The sequence below is a fragment of the Canis lupus genome, chromosome 17 (genome assembly GCF_011100685.1).
Source record: "Canis lupus familiaris isolate Mischka breed German Shepherd chromosome 17, alternate assembly UU_Cfam_GSD_1.0, whole genome shotgun sequence".
Classification (NCBI taxonomy): Eukaryota; Metazoa; Chordata; class Mammalia; order Carnivora; family Canidae; genus Canis; species Canis lupus.
Window position 1 is genome coordinate 25,067,186 of NC_049238.1, and position 22,071 is coordinate 25,089,256.

The 22,071-nt window shown below is 41.0% G+C and overlaps 1 protein-coding gene and 1 long non-coding RNA gene across 3 annotated transcripts in view; one reads left to right on the plus strand and one right to left on the minus strand.

Annotated features, from left to right (window-relative positions):
- Positions 1–20,726, minus strand: part of SRD5A2 (steroid 5 alpha-reductase 2) — a 38,869-nt gene extending 18,143 nt beyond the window's left edge. Inside the window, exon 1 of the mRNA NM_001287064.1 lies at positions 20,446–20,726. Within this exon, the coding sequence (NP_001273993.1) occupies positions 20,446–20,726 (281 nt within the window). The remainder of the gene's footprint in view (positions 1–20,445) is intronic.
- LOC102156534 lies at positions 7,619–14,229 on the plus strand. Of its 2 annotated transcripts, XR_005372284.1 has the most exons (4): positions 7,619–7,836; positions 8,154–8,996; positions 13,034–13,070; positions 14,047–14,229. It is a non-coding gene; the product is annotated as an uncharacterized LOC102156534 (long non-coding RNA). The 2 variants fall into 2 exon arrangements; XR_005372283.1 differs by lacking the exon at positions 7,619–7,836 and having other exon boundaries at positions 8,030–8,996.
- Positions 20,727–22,071: the final 1,345 nt, after the last annotated feature.

The following is a 22,071-nucleotide window of genomic DNA, read 5'->3' on the forward strand; positions in this document are numbered from 1 at the left end:
TTTTTTTATAAATATAGACAACATAATTCAAAAATTTATATTGAAAAGCAAAAGAGTTTTGATAGCTAAAACTATTCTGAAAAGAAGAATAAAGTGGGAGGAATTTATCTACCAGATTTTAAGATCTATTATATAACTACATGAAACTGCAATGGTATTGGTGAAAGGATATACACATAAATCAATGTAACAGAGAACACAGAAACACACCTAAACAAATAGGCCCAACTTATTTTTTATAAAGGTACAAAAGCAATTAAATGAACAAAACATAGCCTTCCAACCAGAAAATTCTCAGAATATAAGGCTAAGCAATGAGGTCTTAGGTTTGACACAAAAGCATCACCCATAAGAGGAGAAAAATCATAAATTGGACTTTATCAAACCTTGTTAAACTTTTGCTCTTCATAAGAGCGAAAAAGGATGAAAAGGAAAGCTACGTGATGGGAAAAATATTTGCAAACCACGTATTTTACAAAAGACTAGAATTTACAACACTAGAATTTAGAAGAACTCTCCAAACTCAACATTAAAAGCAAAAAAATTCAATTAGAAAGTGGGCAAAAAACACGATGAGTCACTTTACCTATAAGTACATAAAGATTTCAAAAATGCACATGAAACAATGTTCAACGTTGTTAGCCTTTAGGAAATACACATTAAAACCATAATAGATATTATTGCACACCTATCAGAATGGCTAAACTAAAAACTGACAACACCAAATATTGGCAAAGATATGAAAAAAATTGGATCATTTTGTACATTGCTGGTGTGAATGTATAGCCACTCTATACAGTTTCTTCAAAACCTAAACGTGAATCTGCCATATTACCCAGAAATTGCTTTTCTGGGCATTTATCACAGAGAAATTAAAACATGTTTTCCAAAATTCATATACAAATGTTTATAGCAACTTTATTCATAACAATCAAAGACAGGAAACTCAGATGTCCTTCAATTTGTGGATTATTAAACAAGTACATCCATACCATGGAATACTACTCAGCAGTAACAGAAAGAATTAACAATACACATGAGAACCTCGATGAATCTCCAGATAGTTACACCAAGTGAAAAAGAAAAAGCTAATTTCAAAAGGTTACATGCTATATTCTGCCATTTATATGACATTGTTGAAGTCATAAAATATAAAAATGAAGAACAAATTAATGGTTGCCAGGGATTTAGGTGGTGGTGGGAATAGGAGGAAAAGTGAATGTTTAAACACTAGGAATCACCCTGGTGATGGAAGTGTTCTGTCTCTTGACTATACAAAAATGCCAATATTCTGGTTGTGATACTACAGTATAGTATTTTGAGATAACTGGAGTAAAGGTGACACAGGATATCTATGTATTATTTCTAACAATTACATGTGCATCTATAATTATCTTAATAAATACGTAATATCCTATGTATATATGCCATGATGAATGGTGGCTGACTTGGAGAATCAGTTTTTAACCATGGATGTCTATAGAGATACTTTCTTTGGTTTAAAAGACAGCCCTTAACTTCTGTTGGTCAGTGGCAGATATGGTTGAGTATTAAAGCTACCTTACCTACTAAATTAAACTCTTTTAGAGATTTATGAAAGCTCTTTGGAAGATTTTGATGCCACCAGTCATGCACTCACCCACAGATCAGTTCTAAGAGCTCAGTTGTATGAAAGGTAACCCAGAACCTAGAATAATTCTTCAGGAAAAAAAATTACTCAGTAAATAAGTACTCAAGAAATATAAAAAGTACTCAGTAAATGAGTATAGATTACTTCAAGTTTTATCCATCATCTTTGTATTTGGTTGTTTCTATTTGGGTAGCTGTGGCAAAGTGAAAATGGATGGTGGATACACCACTTCCAAAATACATGACTGTGTTCATTATTTTTTTATTACTGCACAATACACCACCCTAAAACTTAATGGTTAAAAACATCAACAAACATGTGTTTTCACTCATGACATTGTGGCAGGCTTCCCCCAGAACGAGCAATCTAAGATATAGGGCCAATAGTAGCTCCCTTTTTGGACCTAGTCTCAAAAGTCACATACCATCACTTTGCCACGTTGTATTGGTCAGAAGCAAGTCACAAATTCTGGCCCCCATTCAAGAAGATGGTAATTGGGTACCATATTTTCAAGGAAATTGTGTCAAAATAATTCATGGGCATATTTTTAAGCTACCACAATGACCTTGGTAACTTAACTCCTCCAAACCTCAGTTTTCCATTGATGAACAGAGGATAATAAGGATGCCACCCTCAGAAGGTAATTAAAAGGATTAAATGGTATAATTGAATATAACTGGTACATATTAGAACTTAACAACTCTTTCTTTCCCCAGCCAAGGGAATATATCCTTTATAAAGCTGAGGGCCAGCACAAGACCAACAGTGAAGCTGGTCTTTGTGCCCTAGTCATTGTGCCTGTTCACATCACATCTATGAGCCTCTCTCCTACTGATTCCCTTTTATCTCAGGTTCTCAAGATCCTGAGACTCACTCATTTCCAATTGGAAAAACAAATTGTAATCGACATATACAATTGGAAAAAAAATCCCACATGCCCTTCTAAAGAATCCAGGTTTGGTTTTTAGACATGTTAACCCAAAGATCTATTGCATCTGTTGTATTTGCCCCCAATACTCATTCTTCCTTCTTAGAGTACCTAGCTTGGATCAGCTTCCTATCCTAGCCTGTGAGAGGGTGCATCCTTGTCAGGCTCCTGGGCCAATCAAAACTGGGATAGTCTTATCACACTGGTTGTTTCAGAGATCAGCATGTGACCCAATAAACCCCAATAAGGTTTTGCTTACATTTTTTTGAGAACTGTTCTCCATGTATCCTGGGTCAAAGAGGATATAAGTTCTTAGATCCTACAGTTGTCTTGCCACCACTTATGGACAGCCTTTCTGAGAACAGAACCCGTAAAGGAAGAGCCAAGAGCTGGAGAGAGAAACTGAGTCCTAATGGGATCGTTGGAACCACTGCATCAATCTGGATCTGATGCAGCAATTGTTCAGTCATAAGAGTTAATAAATTCAGGTCCTAACTTCAGCATATTTGAATTGACTTCTCTGTCACTTGGAACTGAAAGAGTCCTGATTAAAGCACCACCACACTGTTCTCTTTTGAAATAAGCATAAAACTTTTCCAAATATAAAGCCAGAATTGGTGAGGGTTTTGGGTTGCATTTAATAATAAAATAGAGTTTCCCCCAAATTATTCTCTTTGGAACAGAACCCACCAAGAGGTTCTTTCCTTGTTGGAGCCTCTCTGTATACCAAAGGCATGGGGCCAACTGGTCCTCTGAGCCCTTGGCTCACTTTCCTCTGTCCTTCCCAAGAAATAACAAACACTGACAATGAATAGTCACTTGTCCATATATACAAAGATGATACCTGTTATTGTAAATAATAGTTTTGGATATATCAGAGAGTGGGATGTGAAGGCCAAACGCAAAGACAACTAAACACAGAATGAGTCAGTAATACATCCCATCCAAGCTTACATTTTTTATGGACCTTGTGTAGTGTGTTGAATGGTGGCCCCCTAGAAAAGACATATCCATGCCCTAAATCCCTAGAATTTGTGAATATTACTTTATAGCAAAAGAGTGAATATTGTGTTATATGACAAAATATGTGCTTAATTAAGCTTTTTGAAATGATTTTATTTATTTATTTGAGAGAGAGAGAGAGAGAGAACAGAAGCAGAGGGAGAGGGAGAAGCAGACTTCCCGCTGAGCAGGGAGCCTGAGGTAGGACTTGATCCCGGGATTCTCAGATTATGATCTGAGCCCAAGGCAGATGTTTTAACAACTGAGCCACCCAGATGCCCCATAAATTAAGCATCTTGAGAAGAGGAAATTATCCTGGATGTACCCTAAATGCAATCACATTTATCCTCATATAAAAAAGGGCAGAAAAAGAGAAGACAGATACACAGACAAAAGGCAATGTGAAGACAGAGAACAGAGTTGTGACCACAAGCCAGGGAATGCTGACAGCCACCAGAAGATGGAAGAGGCAAGGAATGGATTTTCCTTTAGAGTTTATTCAGGGAGCATAGCCCTGCTGACACCATGATTTCAGACTTCTGGCCTCCAGAATGGTGAGAGAAAAAATTTACGTTATTCAAGCCACCCACTTTGTGGTATTCCCTGTAGCAGCTACAGGGAACACCTTGCTAGAGTACTATTAGGCCATTGAATTTAATTTCAGTTCAGACATTTGGTAGAGAAATACCAGTGAAGGTCGACAGACAGCTAATATTTATATAGTGCTTACTCTGTTCTTCGCACACATGAACTCATTTAATCCCTGGAGATAGCTATTATTATAGTTACCCGAGGAGATAGGTATTATTATAATTATCCCATTTTATACATTAGGAAACAGGCACAGTGAGGTTAAGCTAGCCCAAGGTCACACAGCTATGAAGCATCAGAGGTGGGATTTGGTGGAGCTAGCTCCACTAGGTGGAGCTAGTTCCAGAGTTTATGCTCTTGAGCACTCTGCTCTATAGCAGTTACTATGTGGAAAAAGAATCAGTCACATGGGCATTTGTGAGAACATCTGAGATTCTCACTTCTGGTTGCACTTTCAAATCACCCGAGGGGCTTTAGGAACACTATAAAGAAGAAGCACACTGAAGACAAATTATTCGGAATCTTCAGTATAGAATCTTGAACACCAGCAGTTCTTAAGAGTTCCCTCAGATGATTCTAATGTGCAGCCAGGACTAAAAAACACTGATACAATAACCTCCAGTTGCAGATTTAACTAATTTTTTCAAGTTGGCATCGACCAGATGTTTGGCTTCTCCAAAGGCTATGTCTACGCAGAGAAATTAGATTGCCAAACCTAGTAAAATGCCCAGTTCAATAAGACCACATTGTTTTTTCCTGCATGGAGTAGCTGACCATTTCCTATCAAGGGCTGCACCAGGGGAACAATTCGATGTGAGGTTTCCCCCTGGGATCCTGCAACTTCTTCTCATCTTGCTCCAACATCCTACAAGTGAGGATAGTCAGGTCCCATGGTCAACCCCCAGCAGATGTCATCTGGTTTGAATTGTCTAGTGGTCAAGATCCAGTAGATCCTTTTTAATTATGAAAAACATTGAGATGATTAGCTCATGAAAACCTAAAATGCAGTAAGCCATTTTTAAGTTTTCTATATATGTGTTTTTATATCTTCATATTTATGTCCTGGTAGTTCTGGGAAACCCTGAAACTGCTCACTCACTCACTTCTCTTTCTTTCCACTACTATGTCAATATAGAAGTTCAATCTGAACATATACTGAATTGCCAAACTTTTGAGGAACTTTGAGAGTTGCCTCTGAGTGATAGAAAGATAACCATTACTGCGGCACAACCTCTTACAAGAGACATATTACTACTGACCACTATTTATGCCCTCAAAGGTGAGAATCTGAGTATACAAAGAGAATCAGATCAAACTCTTGGTATGAGTAATTAATCGATTAATTCAAGTAACTAGTCTAACTTTTCTTTTTCTTTAAGTTGATAAATTTGAGGTGGATTTTGGCATTGTGTAGGCATGCCTGCTCAGCCACTCATGCTTACTGCTCATGACCAAATAAATAAATTGTAAATGGAAACATGGGGTGGTTTCCAGCTTGAAGCACAAAGTTCAGCAAGCCTATTATTGTAGGCTCAGGACAAGACATGTTCACTGTTGGACACAAACACATCATTTCTGTAAGCGCAATTTTGCATCCTTTATTTGTCATTGTTTTCAAAAAGAAATTTCTCGTTTTCTAATTCCAGCTGTTCGGCTTCATACTGCAGCTTAGATTTATAGGGCTTCTCATGTGGTTTGCAAACTGTTTTATATAGCCATGTGGCAATGAGGCCTATATAGTGCCATCATTCTGAGAATCTCTGAGAGGTTTCTACCTTCTTTTAAATATTGTCCTGGGACTCAGTAGCCCTGATCAAAGGGCACAACTTTCAAAGATAGATCTGCCTCAGTGCATCTCCCTCCTACATCTTCATTCCATCGTTCATGCCGATGAAAAAAGAAAAAGCCTTTTCTGAGGTCTCTGTGGCAGAATTTACCATGTGAAAGTTTCAGATATGTCACTCGTAAGCATCTGCTGATATCTCCCACACTATTCTCCATCTTATACTTTTAAGGCCACCTTGCCAGCAATAGCTACATGGAGCCACACAACTCCTACAAAAGAAACCACCAGGGATCCCTGGGTGGCGCAGCGGTTTGGCGCCTGCCTTTGGCCCAGGGCGTGATCCTGGAGACCCGGGATCGAATCCCACATCGGGCTCCCTGTGCATGGAGCCTGCTTCTCCCTCTGCCTATGTCTCTGCCTCTCTCTCTCTCTCTCTCTGTGTGACTATCATAAATAAATAAAAAATTAAAACAAACAAACAAACAAAAGAAACCACCATTCTCCTATCACGCTGAGCTCTCCACAAGTTCAAGAATTTATAACATGGGACCTAAAGGTCATTGCACATTAAGCCTGAGAATGGTAAAAGCAATAGGGTCATAATGAAAAAAAGGAAACTGTTATGCACTGAATATTTGTGTCCCTCAAAATTTCATATCTTGAAATCTAACCTAAATCTAATACAATGTGATGGTATTTGGAGGTGGGGCCTTTGGAGGTAATTAGGTAATAAAGGTTGAACTTTTGTGAACAGGATTAGTGCCCTTATAAAATGAGGCCAGAGAGCTAACTCACCCTATTCCCACCATGTGAGGATACAACAAGAAGTCAGCCACCTTCAACCCAGAAAAGAACTATCACCTAAACTGGACCTTGCTAGCACCATGATCTTAGACTTCCAGCTTCCAGAATTGTGAGAAATAAATTTCTGTTTTTGATCAGAAATTTGATCAGATCTGTTTTTAACCACCCCCAGGTTATGGTGTTTTGCTATAGCAACCTGAACTGAGACAGAAACACTCTGAACAAATTGGTGGAAAGTTTAGAAACACAAACCAATGAGCTTTGGTATAATAACACTGAGTGCAAGCAGAAGCCATTAAAACCAGCAAGTCAACAAGCACTGAAAATGATCAAATTAGCAAAGATAAATGTTAAACCCCATTGGAAGGACTTCTGCTTCCAGTCAAGATGAAGTGACAAGGATTAGACTTACCCTCCAGGCTGAATAACAAAAATACAAAACAACAAGACAAATTATATGAAATAATGATTTACAAAACGTTGAACATCAGGCAATGAAAGACAAGGATCCCTGAGAGACACACACAAAGATGATGTGAGCCTTATAATTGATCCAGGTTATTTCTTCGAGAGAATTTTCCTTCTCTGAGAAGGGAATCTCAGACAGAGGTTTGAAGACTTGCTGCACTGAGGAAACACAACTGAGATTCCAGATCAATACATCTAGAAGTCGCAGGACAAAGTAATGAAGATGCAAGAGATACAAAGAGACCTGCAGAGAATATTTAAGTATTCAGCAAAGCCTTAATTAACATAGTTATGTAAGGAAAGGATCACTCAAAAGGACTAAAGGGAACAATGCCCAGTGCTCACACATGATCAACCAGACAGACAGAGAAAGTCATAATACATGGAACATTGGGTAGAGTGTTCATAAAGGCCTTACCTCAGAGGAGAGAATTAATTAGCCTTGTCACTAGCACTCTTCTAGAACCACTGAAAAAAAATTAGATCAAGACCTGAAAGGATCAAATTATTTCCAAGTAATTCAACTGCATCCCAGAGTAGAGCTCAAGAATATTTATAGGAATACAAAAGTATTTAACACCCAAGAAGCTACATCTGACCATCCAATCAAAGACTGAAGACTGCCAGGTATGCAAAGACACAGGAAAACACCCATATTTTGAAGAATAATCAATCAAAACTGACATAGAAATGACTCAGATGTTAGAATTAGCAGACAATGACATTAAAATAGCTATTATAATTGTCCCAGTTATGGAATGAATAAGTCATGGGGATAAAAGGTATATAGTCAATGGTATTGTAAAGCATTGTATGGTGACAGATGGTAGCTGCACTATGGTGAGCACAGCATAATGTATAAACTGGTTAAATCACTATGTTGTACACCTGAAACTAATATAACATTGTGTGCCAACTGTACTTCAATTTTTTAAAAAAAACAGCTATTATAACTGCATTCCACATGTTCACAAGATTAAGTAGAAGCATAGAAGATAGCAGAAAGACGAAAATCACACTTCTAGTGATTAAAACTACCATGTCTGAGTTGAAAATATCCCAGATGGGATTAAGAAGATAAGACAACGCAAAAGAAGAGACTATGAATTGAAGACATACCAATGGAAACTACTCAAAATGAAATAACTGAAAAAAAAAAGAATAAAAAAAAAAAAGAAAGGAGTATCAGTGAGCTCTGGGATGGTTTTATACATGCATAGGTCTCATAGATATGTAATTGCAGTTTCTGAGCAACAGGAGAAAGAAGCAGGGAGATGAAGAATAATGCATAAAAATGGTCCAAATTTGATGAAAACCTTGTCTATGGATTTAAGGAGTTTAAAGAAACCGAACATTAAGTCATGAAGAAAACAAAACAAAACAAAACAAAAAAAAAAATGTCATGAAGAAAACTACACCAAAGAATTTAATTGCTCTAAACCAATGATAAGGAAAAAACAATAAATGTAGACAGAGATAAAAAGACACAGGTATAGAGGAACAAAGATATGAAGGACAGCCAATTTCTTTTTATAAGATTGCAAGCAAGATGACAGAGGAGTAACATCTTTAAAGTACTGAAAGGACAGCTGTCATTCTAGAATGCTATATCCTAGAAATATATATCTTCAGGAAAAAAAGGAGACATAAAGATATTTTCAAATATTCAATCTAAAAGAACTGTTCTAAAAGAAATAAAGTTCTTTAGGTGAAATAAAAAATAATCCCAGATATAAATATGGACCAATCCCCAAAAGTGAAGAACATCAGAAGTGGCAACTATGCAGGTAAATATATAAGTTTTTTATTATTTAAATCCCTTTAAAAGATAACTGACTACTTAAAAAATAATAGCAATATGGTGGAGCTTTTTAAAGCATGTATATAAGTAAAACAAATAATGACAATCACATACATTTCAAGAGAAAAAAATGGAAGTATTTATTTCATATTCTTATACTGTACATGAAGTGGTATAATAATACTTGAAGACAGGATGCCTGGGTGGCTCAGTTGCTTAAGTATCTGCCTTCAGCTCTCAGGTTATGATCCCAGAGTCCCACATCAAGCTCCGCACCAGGAGCCTGCTTCTTCCTCTGCCTATGTCTCTGCCTCTCTCTGTGTGTCTCTCATGAATAAATAAATAAATAAATATTAAAAAAAAGAAATTCATAGCAATAAATGCCTATATTAGAAAAAGGAGGTCTCAATCTGCCTTAAGAAACTAGAAAAAGGAGAACAATTAAACCCAAAGCAGAAGGAAGCTAAATATAAATATCAAAACAGCAAACAAATGAAAACAGAAAAGTTAACATAGAAACTCAATGAAACTAAAATCTGGTTTTTTGAGAAGATTAATAAAACTGATAAAGCTCTAACTAGAAGATGGGGAGGTAGTGAGGAGACATAAATTACTATTATTAAGAATGAGAGTGGTGACATCCCTCTAGATTCTACAGATATTAAAAGGATATTTGTGTGTTGACAATTTGCCAAGTAACATGATTACATTCTAAGGGATCTTCAACATCCTAACTCAAAGTATCATTAGGAGAGGTGACAATGTCAGGAGCTAGTGATGTCATAGTGGCTCAGTAAAACAGAATTTACACATAAATGGTGACTTTCCTCAAAGCAGTGCCTACTTGTAGGAGTGTCTTGATCTCTATGGACATTTAATTCCCTGGTCAGTTTGGAAGGTACTTCTTAAAATCTTATAATATCAGTCTTACTTCTTCTATTAAGTTTAGTAGGACTTAAACCACTAAACACTGAAAATATTATAAGAAAAATGCAAATGCAGGGTGCCTGGGTGGCTCAGTTGGATGACATCTGACTCTTTATTTCAGTTCAGGTCATGATCTCTGCTCAGGTCATGATTTCACGGTAATGAGGTCAAGTGAGGAGTTGCTTGAGATTCTTTCTCCCTCTGCCTCTCCCCCCACTCTCTCTCTCTCTCTAATAAATAAATAAATCCTTTAAAAAAAGAAAAAATGCAAACCTGAAGTATCAGCTATTTACATCATTTTGTACTCCAATCCTTATCAATTTTAATTCATATATGTTGATGTAGATTTTTCAGAATGCAGGTCTATTTTTTTTTTACTAAATGAGTTATATATTTATTCTCATCGTGTAATCCAAAAACTAATATTTTTAAGTATACATGATATTCAATCCTATTGATTATAATCAGCACTCAATTATAGAGCATTTAAGTAAATTTTAGTGTTTCACAGTTGTGAATAGTAACACCGTAACTTTATATAAATCGATTTCTTTCTTTTCAATTATGTCCCTTCAATATTTCCCCTAAATGAAATTCCTGGGGGGGAAAAACACACAAAAAAATGAAAAAAAGTGAACAGTTTTTCAGCTATTATTAAACATTGTCAGATTAGCCTCACAGAAACTTAGAGCAATTCTCAGGGTCACACATATATATAATTTTCTCATGGGTCCATCTACAGTTTTTTTAAAAATCTTTATTGAGGTATAATTAAGAACCAACTGCACATATTTAAAGTATGTAATCTGATAAATTCAGAAACTATCATGATATCAAATCCTAAACGCATCCATCACCACCAAAAGTTTGCTCATACCCTTGCTCATAATCCCACCTCCTATCCCTCTTTTTTCCCTAGGAAACCACTGATACTTTATATACTCTAGATTAGTTTCAATCTCATAGAATTTTATACGTATGGACTCATAAGACACTTTTTTTCGCTTGGTTTCTTTTACCCAGAATAATTATTTTGCATTTCATCCCATGTTGTAGCTCTTATCAAATAGTTCATTCCTTTTATTTTTATTGTGAGTAGTCTATTTTATGGATACAACACAGTTTATTTGCTTTTTCGCCGGTTGATGGACATGTGGGTTGTTTCCAGGTTTTGGCTACCACAACTAAAGTTGCTACAAATATTTGCATACAAATCTTTGTATAAATATGTGCTTTAAAAAAATGTGCTTTTATTTTTATTGGGAAAATAGCTAGCAATGGAATGGCTAGGTCATATGGTAGGTTTATGTTTATCTTCTTAAAAGACTGCCAAAATGTTACTCAAAATGACTGCTGTTGTAATTCCCATCAACAATGTAGATGAATTAGTATGGTCAGTCTTTTTAGTTTTTAGCCATTCTAGTGGATGCATAGTGGTATCCCATTTTGCTTTAACTTACGTTTCCCTACCAACTAATGATGTTGAGCATCTTTTCATGGTTTTTTTTTTAAAGATTGTTATTTATTTATTTATTTATTTATTTATTTATTTATTTATTTATTATAGAGAGAGAGAGGAAGGGAGGGAGGGAGGCAGAGACACAGGCAGAGGGAGAAGCAGGCTCCATGCAGGGAGCCTGACATGGGACTCGATCCTGGGTCCCCAGGATCAGGCCCTGGGCTGAAGGTGGCGCTAAACCACTTAGCCACCCGGGCTGCCCATCTTTTCATGTTTTTATTTGCCTTTATGTTTTCTTTAGCAAAGTATCTGCTCATATCACACGATGCAAATGCAATTCATTAAGGAAAGAACAGTATTTTCAATGAATGATGCCGAAACAATTGGATACACATACACAAAGAAAGAACTTTGATTCATACTTCTTACATTAACAAAAAAAAAAAAAAAAAATTAACTCAGGGCACCTGGGTGGCTCAGTTGGTTAGGCATCGAACTCTTGATTTCAGCTCAGGTCATGATCTCAGGATTGTGAGATTGAGCCCTACATCAGTCTCAGCACTCGGCATGGAGCCTGCTTAAGATTCTCTCCCTTTCCCTTTGCCCCTCCTCCACCTAAAAAAATTAACTCTAGGGATCCCTGGGTGGAGCAGTGGTTTGGCACCTGCCTTTGGCCCAGGGCGCGATCCTGGAGACCCGGGATCGAATCCCACGTCGGGTTCCCGGTGCATGGAGCCTGCTTCTCCCTCTGCCTATGTCTCTGCCTCTCTCTCTCTCTATGTGTGTGACTATCATAAATAAATAAAAATTTAAAAAAATAAAAAAAATAATAAAAATTTTAAAAAATTAACTCTAGATGGATCATATACTTAAATGTAAAACCCAAAACTATAAACCTTTTATAAGGAAACATAAGAGAAAACTCTGTGACCTGAGATTAGGCAAAAATTGCTTAGCTCTGACATTAAAAGCACACACACACACACACACACACACACAAAAAAAAAAAAAACAGAAAAATTGGATGGCATTTAAATTTTAAACTTCTGATTTCCAAAAGACATGGTCAAGAGAATGAAAAATAAAAGCTACACAGACTGGGAGAAAATACTTGCAAAGCATGTATCTGGTAAAAGATTTGTATCTGGAATATATAAGGAACTTTCAAAACTTGATAATGTGAAAGAAAGGACCCAATACTCTAATATTTAGATTTATCAGATTTGGGCAAGTAAAGAACATTTACTGGGAGACTGAGGGAGGCCTTATACTGTTGTTACAGAGAGCAGACAGGGGCAGGAGAGAGAAATAGACACCAAACACAGAAAAGGATCAAGGGATGTTTCACAGTCAGATAGGAAAAAATGTCAAAAGCTTGTTGCCTGTTTTCTTCACAGCAACTTCTAGGATCAGCCTTGACAACATGGCCCAAGTATAATAGAAGGGTTTTGAAAAGAGCTTGGAGCCTGATTAAGGTTTGGATAGTAGAACTAGATATTATGGCATATATTCAAATGATATTTGGTATCAAAAAGAGGAGAGGCATTCCAAGTCAGAGTATATGAAGCCCTGGGCAATTTTAAGTCATAGATCCTCAGGTCCCTTTTCCTGACTGAGCATCACCTTCTCACCCACAGATCTGGGAAGAGACCATCCTTTGCAGGACCAGCTCAGGTGCGTGCCCATCACTCCCACTCACCCTCACCAGTCACTGCAATCAGATGGAGCGCAGTCATTTGCGAAATAGCATTAATGATAGTGATTGTCTCAAAGACAAAATGAGATAACCAATGTAAATCATGTAACATAATTCCTGGAACACCCATAGCTCAATAAATATTGGTTCCCCCTTCCATTTCCCTCATCTCTAACCAAATGGAAGGCAAATTGCACTGCTGGCCCCAGTTCATAGGGTTTTTAAATTTAGAGCTCCTAGGCTGAGCTCTTATTAAAGGATCCTGGGTTAAGCACGGAGACTTTTTAAACAACTTGATTCCAGATTTTGATGGCCTCATTGCCATATGTGGCAGGGAGTGAAAAAGCAGAATGAGAGGTGCTGCAGGCTCCAGAACCAAGTTGCCAGGCTCTGGCAAAAATCAATAGGTAGACAACTTTTCTATTCTATCTAGAAACAGAAAAGCATTCATGACCACCCCCCACCCCCCACGCTGGCTGAGGGCCCATCATGAGATTATCCCGCCTGGCCTTTCCACTGTCCCTCGCTTACTCCTTCTTAGCGAAAAAGTGAATTGCCTGCTTGGTGAACTTAAAAGCAGCACCTCTCCAGAGGTGTGTACAGCTCAGCCCATTTCTCACTCTAATGTCTTTTCAGAACAGGCTCCACTGGGAAAAGCCTGTGGTTGTTCAGCTGTGAGCATTGCTGGATATTTTTTGAGGTACAGTGTTAGCAGGCCCACATGATCTAAAATGCAAGCCATATTGCCCCAAATCAGCTTTAATTAACTCTAATAAGGGTGGTCATTTTTGCTTAATTCCTAGGTTTATCTCCCAGTTGGTTCTGAACTTGGGTGGGGGAGAGAACCCTCTATTCTGTGCAAACTCAAGCACAAACACCAGAGACAGCACATTCAGTGGCATGACTGGGTCTCCCCTAGGTCTCCCTCAATTTGCATTTTCCCACCTGCTCTAGGCCTCTCAGACTGACATCACCACCACCCACTTTCACACCAGAAAGAATGATAGACACATGGGATACCTGGGTGGCTCAGCGGTCACGTGTCTGCCTTCGGCTCAGGTCTTGATCTCAGGATCCTGGGATCAAGTCCCGCATCAGGCTCCTCGCAGAGAGTCTGCTTCTCCCTCTGCCTATGTCTCTGTCTCTCTCTGTCTCTCATGAATAAAGGAATTTTAGAAAAATGATAGACATATAACGACTCTTTCTTGCATTCCTTCCAGAGGGCAAGCACCAGATGTAGTATTTCTGTGTCTCTCACAAGACCTAGCATGGTTCTGAGCATGTGGAGCTCTGATAAAGAATCAGAACACTGGGTTCAAGCCCCACTTCACCCCTTCCTAGCCATGTGATTTTATATACATTACTTAACCAATTTGGATCACTGTTTGCTCATTGTATATGTTCTTTTTAAGTGACATTACGTTAGAATGAGCTTTTCTTCAATGTGGCAAAAATGAAACAGTCAAGATCTTTAAAGCTGGTTTACATTTTTGGCAAACAGTTCTGCATTTTTCAGATGTGCTTATGACATCATCTCATTTAAAATGTAAACCCCAAGACTCCTACTATTTCCCACAAGTGTTCAGATAAAGGACTTGGAACCTAGGAATTCTTAGAAAAAGATATTACTACCAAATTCCTATTTAAATGTACCAGAAATATTCTAAAATTTGCCCACTGCTTTGCTACAGGATTTAACAAAATTTAATCATAGTATTACCAGGAATACAATCAATTAACTGATTGTAAAGCTATGCCATTCATGGTTTTCTTAAGGAGGAGCTGGCGAGAACTGGGGCCCACAGGCCAAATACTGCCCACTCCTTGGTTTTGTAAATAAAGTTTTATTGGTACACAACCACACTCATTTGTGTACATATTATCTGTGGCTGCTTTCACGCTACAACAGCAGCATACAATAGTTATAACAGAAACTGTATGCTTGTGAAGCCTAAAAGAGTTACAATCTGGCTTTTCTACAGAAAAAGTTTGCTAACCCTCATTCTAAAGAATCTTTCTTTAAATTAAAAAAAATATATATATATATATATGTGCGTGTGTGTGTATACATAAAAATCCCCCCAAATCTATATATATAGATTTTATGTATATGTACATATATACATTTTAAATATATACACACGTTTAAATATATATATGTGTGTGTGTGTGTGTATATATATATATATATATATATATATAAAGTACCCCCCCAAAAAATCTTTCAGCTAATCTTACTTGATCAAATTATGTCTCAGGAATGTCCTTAACACATGATTAAGTGACTACAAGAATATGGCTTGCCCTGCATGGGCCTTTCTTCTCAATCTGCAAGAGAAGAAATTTGTCTAGGTGGTTTCCAGTGTGGGCATCAATCAATACTCTGACTCTCAGCCAATGAGTAATTTCCTTCATGAGGTTTTTGGAGAGTTTTCTTGAGTTTTTATTATTTTGTTTTATATTTAAAGACACATTTCTCAGGCACCTGGGTGGCTCAGTCAGGTAAGTGTCTGCTTTGAGCTCTGGTTGTGATCTTGGAGTCCTGGGATCAAGCCTCACACATGCTCCCTGCTCAGCTGGGAGCCTGGTTCCTTCTTCCTCTGTCCCCTGCCCCCCACCTCATGCTCCCTCTCTGCCTCTCTCTCTCTCAAATAAATAACTAAAATCTTTTTTTAAAAAAGACATATTTCTCTTTTTTTTTAATTGAAATGTTGACACACTATGTTACATTAGTTTCAGGTGTACAACATTGTGCTTTGACTACTTTATATATTATGCTATGTTCATCACTAGTAGAGCTACAGTCTGTCACCATACAACACTATTATAATACCACTGACTGTATTCCATGTGTTGTACCTCTCATCCCAGTGACTCATTCATTCCATTACTGAAAGTCTGTATTTCCCATTCCCCTTCACTCATTTTGCTCATTCTCCACCCCCCTCTTCTTGGGCAGTCATCAGTTTGTTTCCTTCATGAGGTTTGATTACTTCTGAATATTTGAGACATCTGCATCTCTTACGAGATTGGAGAAGTATTGGCAAGGTTCATCAGGAGACTCAAATTCCAGCCGCCTCTGCCGCTCATTGACTAAACCTCTTGGTGCTTTACTTCTATAAAATGAGGATGCTGGACAGATGAGGATGAAGTTTCCTTAAAGCAGATAATTATGGTCAGGTGTGTGTAGTGCATCATAGAAGGCCACACTGGCTGTTATGAAAAGGGACTTTACAGGGAAGGGACTCAGAGAAGGCTTCTTAGAGGAAGCAATCCTGATTTGAGTTTTGAAGAACAGGAAAGAACTCATGCTGTTGGAAGAATGAACTGACAAGTAAAGCAAAAATGCATCTTATAGAAGCCATCATTTTATTTGGATAACTAGGAAATGTCATCTGTTTCAACATCTAAGCCTCAGGAATGATCGAAGTTCAAACAGACTCTAATGAGTCTGTTACACCTTGTTTCTGGATACTCATCATGAAAAGTCACTCTGCAAGCAACTTTTCACAATGTAGTCCTCTTTTTTGTGAAAAGATATTTCTTTTCCTTCTTCAGCTAAATATCAAATCTTGAAAAAGATATCAACTGCCACAGACATAGGTGGTATGATGATCATTGCATGGGATACAAAGGCTTCTTGGGAAAATGAAGATCAATCAGAGAGTATGAGCAAAGAAAGGATCATTCCAGGGCTATAGACAAGGTCAACGAAAGATAACTGACTTCACACAATTTTGGCAGTGGATTAGACAATATGCTTACACAGCAATCATTTTCATGTGGCTAGACCATCCAAACATTCACAACAATAGATTCTGAAAGGAGGAGAATTATCTCAGTTGACCTAGCCATGCAATCTCAGCAGTGATTTCTAAGTAGTCACTGGCTCTCCCACAATCCTCATCACCTGCACCAATGTCAGAGGTAGAACTCATTCATGCATTCAACAAATTTAGTGAGTACCAACTATGTAATACCAGCACTTTTCTATACACTAGGGACATAGTCATGAACAGATGAGACAAAAACCCTTGACCTTGTGGAAGTTAAATTCTAGTGTGTGATTTTTGGATGGAGAAACGTACAAAGAGTTTTAACTTCTAACCAAAAAGACGTATTGCTGTTCTGCACAGTCCTAAAGGAACATTTTGTAAAAGAGTCCAAGCTACCCGTGAGCCAGCCTTCCTCCTGATCCCTTGTCCCTTCATCTCAGTCTCTGTGTCACAGCAATTTACAGAATACAGTAAAGTCAAGGCAGTCTGATGCTTTTTTCTTAACGCACCCTCATTATCAAGCCACATGACTCCTAAAGCCTCAAAACAAAAATGTTCATAGGCCTTGAACCACTTCTGGAAATCTTGGCTGAGAAAACACTCCCAGCTTCTGAAAAGAATTCAGGTTGCAAAAATGTGCATCACTTTAAACTACCTTCCCTCCTGCAAAATAATGGGGTGGATTAAATGCCCAACTATAAATTAATGGATAGGTAAATTATTGCTTTTACATAAGATGACATCACATGCAGCCATTAAGATTATATTTACAAAGATCCTATGATAATGTGGGAAAACACTTATTATAAAATATTAAGTAACCAAGCAGAACAAAACTATATATCTTCAATACAACAAGCATGTGTAAAAATCAACTAAGAAAAATAAAAGCCTTGATGGAAATGTTCCAAAACATTAACTATTGATGTACTTAGGTGTTGAAATTATGGGTGTTTTCTACTTTTTTTGTATTTTCCTTTTGTTCTTTAGTGAATATTTCTTATCATCAGAATTTTAAAAATAATAATTCAAGTATAGAAGAGCTTATCATGGTAGCTAAGAGCCTGAGATCTGATTCAGACTCCCTGTATCTGAACTATGTGTGGCTCCTCAAATTACTGTGAGACCTTGGGCAAATTATTTAAACTTTTCTCCTCCTTAGTTTTTCACCTGCAAAATGGAGGTGAAAATAGTGCCTCTCTACACAGGTTGGTGTGAGGATTAGTAGATAATTCATGAAGAGTGCTCAGCAGAGTATAACATCTCATAAGCACTCTAAATAACAGATTCAAGACTCCAGTGGCCTCAAAGAAAGAGCTCACACAAGAGAGAAGGTGGACACACATTACATTTTCACATCAGGAACAACTAACCCAGAGCTGTGTTTTCAGTGGATAATTCTCCCTCAGTCAGAATCAATCCCCAAATCTTTGACGTATAGTTTAAATTTTCTCTTGAAGAAGATGGACAGTATGTCCATACTTATTTTGTGGGTAATTACTTCCTTGGTCTTTGTTTCTTTTTTAATGTACTGGTCATCATTTATTGTGCACAGTAACTTTTATTTTCAAAAAAAAGTCTGAAAATAAAAATAAATAAAAACAAAATTAAATTAAAAATTAAAAAACAAGTCTGAAATTATGTTAATAGGACTATCAGAAAATACTAATCATTACTTTAAGATGAAATGACCTCATAAAAATACTGTTTATGGTGCTGACAGTTGTTAATTTCAAGATAAAAGCAATTGTCTGATTGAATCATATTTTTTGTCAAATGTTGGTTCCAAAAACAGTGAAGTGAAAAGCTAGCCTCTTAACTCCTGCACTCAACGTCCTTTTTTTTTTTTCTGTACAAATTAAACCATTTAAATATGAGTAAGATAATGTGGTTGTTCATTAAACCTGCACCTTGTCCACAACAGACTTTTAGTAAATATTTGCCGAAAGGACACCCATTTCTGAAATTTTAGTTCTTATGGCTAATCTTATGGCTAATACTCATCTTTTTAAAAGAATGAGAACTCAGTTCAGATTGCATAAATGTTCCTTGTCTGAGGAAAGCATCTGCATCCTACAGACCAACTGGAAAGCCAAGGCTCTGGGTGAAAGCAGTAACCTCTGCCTCTAGACTTCTTCCAGCCTACTGCTACCTACAGGTCCAGGTCCTGGGCCTGAGCCGTGGCCTCCAGCCCAGTCATCTCTGCTGCAGACAGGCTGCCCCACAGCTCATTCTCCTGCCTAAAGGGCATTTGTGCAACTCAGAGTTTTTCCATAAACTGACCTTTGTATTATTAGAGCCTTTAGGAGATTTTTGTTAGAAACCAGAGACCTCCCTTCAGCCCCTAAACAAGTTTTTCCCTCTATTCCAACTACTTTTCTAACTTACTCAGTAAATTTGTGGATGGCTTCACCCCCTTTACTATCTTACCTTCTTAGTTCTATGTTAGCTTTACATCTCAGCAATGGTGAAATGTGCACCGGCCCAATAAAATAATGAAATAACAAAACAAACCAAAAAAAGATCGCAGAAATATTAAATCCTGACCGATAAAAGAGATCCAGAGGATAAGACAGGTTAAAATGCGTTTCTTTACAACTCCTCGTCTCGAAATGAGGCATCCTTATGAAAAAAAAAAAAAAGAGTTGTGCCTTTCAGCTTCCCGCATTCTTTACCCTAATTTCCAATCTAGACTTCCTTGATCTTTGACCCTAGAAATTCTCAATTCAAAAATAAGGCCGTGCGTCTGGTCGTTCTTGGTTTGGTTTGGCAACTTCCCCGTCGTGGAGTCTTCTCGCGCGGAGCTTGTCTGCGTAACGCGGAGGGAACGTCCTGCGCGGCGGAGAGCCCCGGGGGAGACCCAACCTCGCGGGGCGCCGGCTGCATCGTCTCCAGGAAGCCCCTCGCCCCGCTCAGCCCCGGCTTCTGGGTCTCGCAAGCGGGCACGCCAAACGCGGAGCTCGCAAGGGGACAGTGGCCGCTGGGGACCACGGAGAGGGAAGGAGTGTGCGCGCCGGGCACCTTGCTCGGGGCTCCCCCTCCCCGCCCCCGGGGTCCGCAGGCCTTCTCCAGGCTCTCCTTATAGACCAGGAGGCAAAATCGCCCCCAATTCTGGGATTCCTAACTCGGAAGACCGTTTGGGCCGCGCAGCACCGCGACTCTTCCTCGCCTGCGTCCCGGGGAGCTGTCCAGGTAGAGGGGCGGGTGGCGCTCTCGCTGCGGCCGGCGGGCCCCCATCGCATCCCCCCTCGCACCGGCCCAGGCCCGCGAACACCCAGTCGGCCGCCCTCGGGGCCGGGTTTCCTTCGGGAGAGGCGGCCCCGTAGACTCCCTCCGGATCCCAGCCGCAGCCCGCCCCCGCCCCCGCCCCGCCAAGGAGAGGTGTCGGAAGCTGGAGCGGGGAGAGGGGCCGAGGCGCCCCGGGCGACGGCGGCCCGCGCGGCTGCGGAGGGAGCAGTCGGCGCCAGCGGCTCGAGCTCCCGCCCCGCCGCAGCCGGCGGATCTGCCCCGCGACGGCTGCTCGCTCCTGGACGCCGAGCGCCGGGCCGCCGCCGCGCCCGCAGGGGGCAACCGCTACCTGTGGAAGTAATGCGCGCAGAAGAGGCCCAGGAGCACCGTCGCAGGCTGGCCGAGGAGAGCGCGCGGCTGCCGGGCGAGGATCCCCGCGGGCACCGCGAAGGAGGGCAGCTCCTGCAGCAACCAGGCGGCGCGCGCGGGCAGGCGGGGGGCGGCGGGCGTCAGGCCCTCCGAGTACTTCCCGTAGCCCGAGGGCTTGGCCAGGTACAGGAACAGTGCCCCCATGGCCGCCAAAGCGGCGCTGCCTGCCAGCACCGGGCTCTGCTGGCAGCGAATGGGCATCGCGCCGCGCTCCCCGCCGGTGCCGGTGCCGGTGCAGGTGCAGGTGCCGGTGCCGGTGCCGCCGCCCGCGCACAGGCGAGCGCGGTCTTCACGGCCCCTTTATGGGGCGCTAGACGCCACCCTGCGTCCGCCCCTTCGGCCTTGGCTCCCGCCCTTCCATCCTGCCCGCGGCCCCGCGCGGCCAGCCCTCGCTCGGCTCAGCGTCGATGCCCCTGTCGCAGCGCTGGCGCCAGGGCAGGACCGAGGGTCCTGGGGGCCCCCGCCGGCGCGCCCACCTCGCCACCGCCTTGCGCCGGCGCCCCCTTGAGCTGCCCCTCGAAGACCCGCTCCTCACCCCTCGCCCCCTGCGGCTGCAGCTCCTAGGACTAGGAACTCAGGAGAGAAAGCCACGGGGCGATTGAGCCCTGGGCCGCTGTCTGTGCCGCCGCCCCGCAGCCTCCAGGTCCCCTCCGAGCCCTCCCTGCCCCCCGCTCCCACCCGACCCCGGGCTCGGCCTGCAGCGCCGAGGGGCTGCCCAGGGGCTCGGTGCTCCTTCGCCACGCTCAGTCGGTGGCCCCTCTGCCCCATCCTCCGCGGTCGGCCTCTGTCGTGCTGGGTGCGCCCTGGGCCGCCCGCCTCCGTCCACGAGGCGCGTCCCCAGCGCGGGGGCACCAGCCAAGCTTGCGGCCCCGAGTAGTGAGGCGTCGGTCCGCCCTGGCCTCCCCGCCGCCCCCGGATCCCTGCAGCCGCAGGACCCAGGCTAACGTCCACGGCTCCGGCCGCAGGACGCCCTCTCCGCGCTCGTCGCGTGAGTGAGTCGGGTCCCACACCGTGGTGGCTGGAGATGCTACTGTGCTCTGAACATCCAGACGTGGTTCTTCCATCTATTTCCCACCCTCTTCTCATCCCTCACCCCCTTGTTCACTATCTATTTCTTCCTCCCTCCTCCGATTCACTACGCAGACGCCCTTGGCTGCCCTCCTGCTATGTTTCATGCCCCTTTTAATCTCTTGCGTCTCACTTTGACCTGGTTTCCTCCTCTACGTTGGCCTTCTCTTCCCGAGTGCTGCTCACATCACTCTTCATCTTCTCGTCCCATCTCTAATAGGCATTACTTTATCCCTATTATTGTTCTCCTCTGGTCCCTACTTCAGGCTCCACTCTAGCCCTCCCTCTTTCCTTGGCTCTTTCTTTATCCTTTTCTCTTAACTCCAACTCACTACCTCTCAGGAGCACCGCTCAGTATCTCCCCATCACCCCTGCCCTGTCCTACTGGCTGTACCAAGGAAAGGCACACTCTCCCATCTGCCCAGTTTGAGGGTGCTTCCTGATACCTGTGACATTTTCCGAATTTCCTGAGAATCCC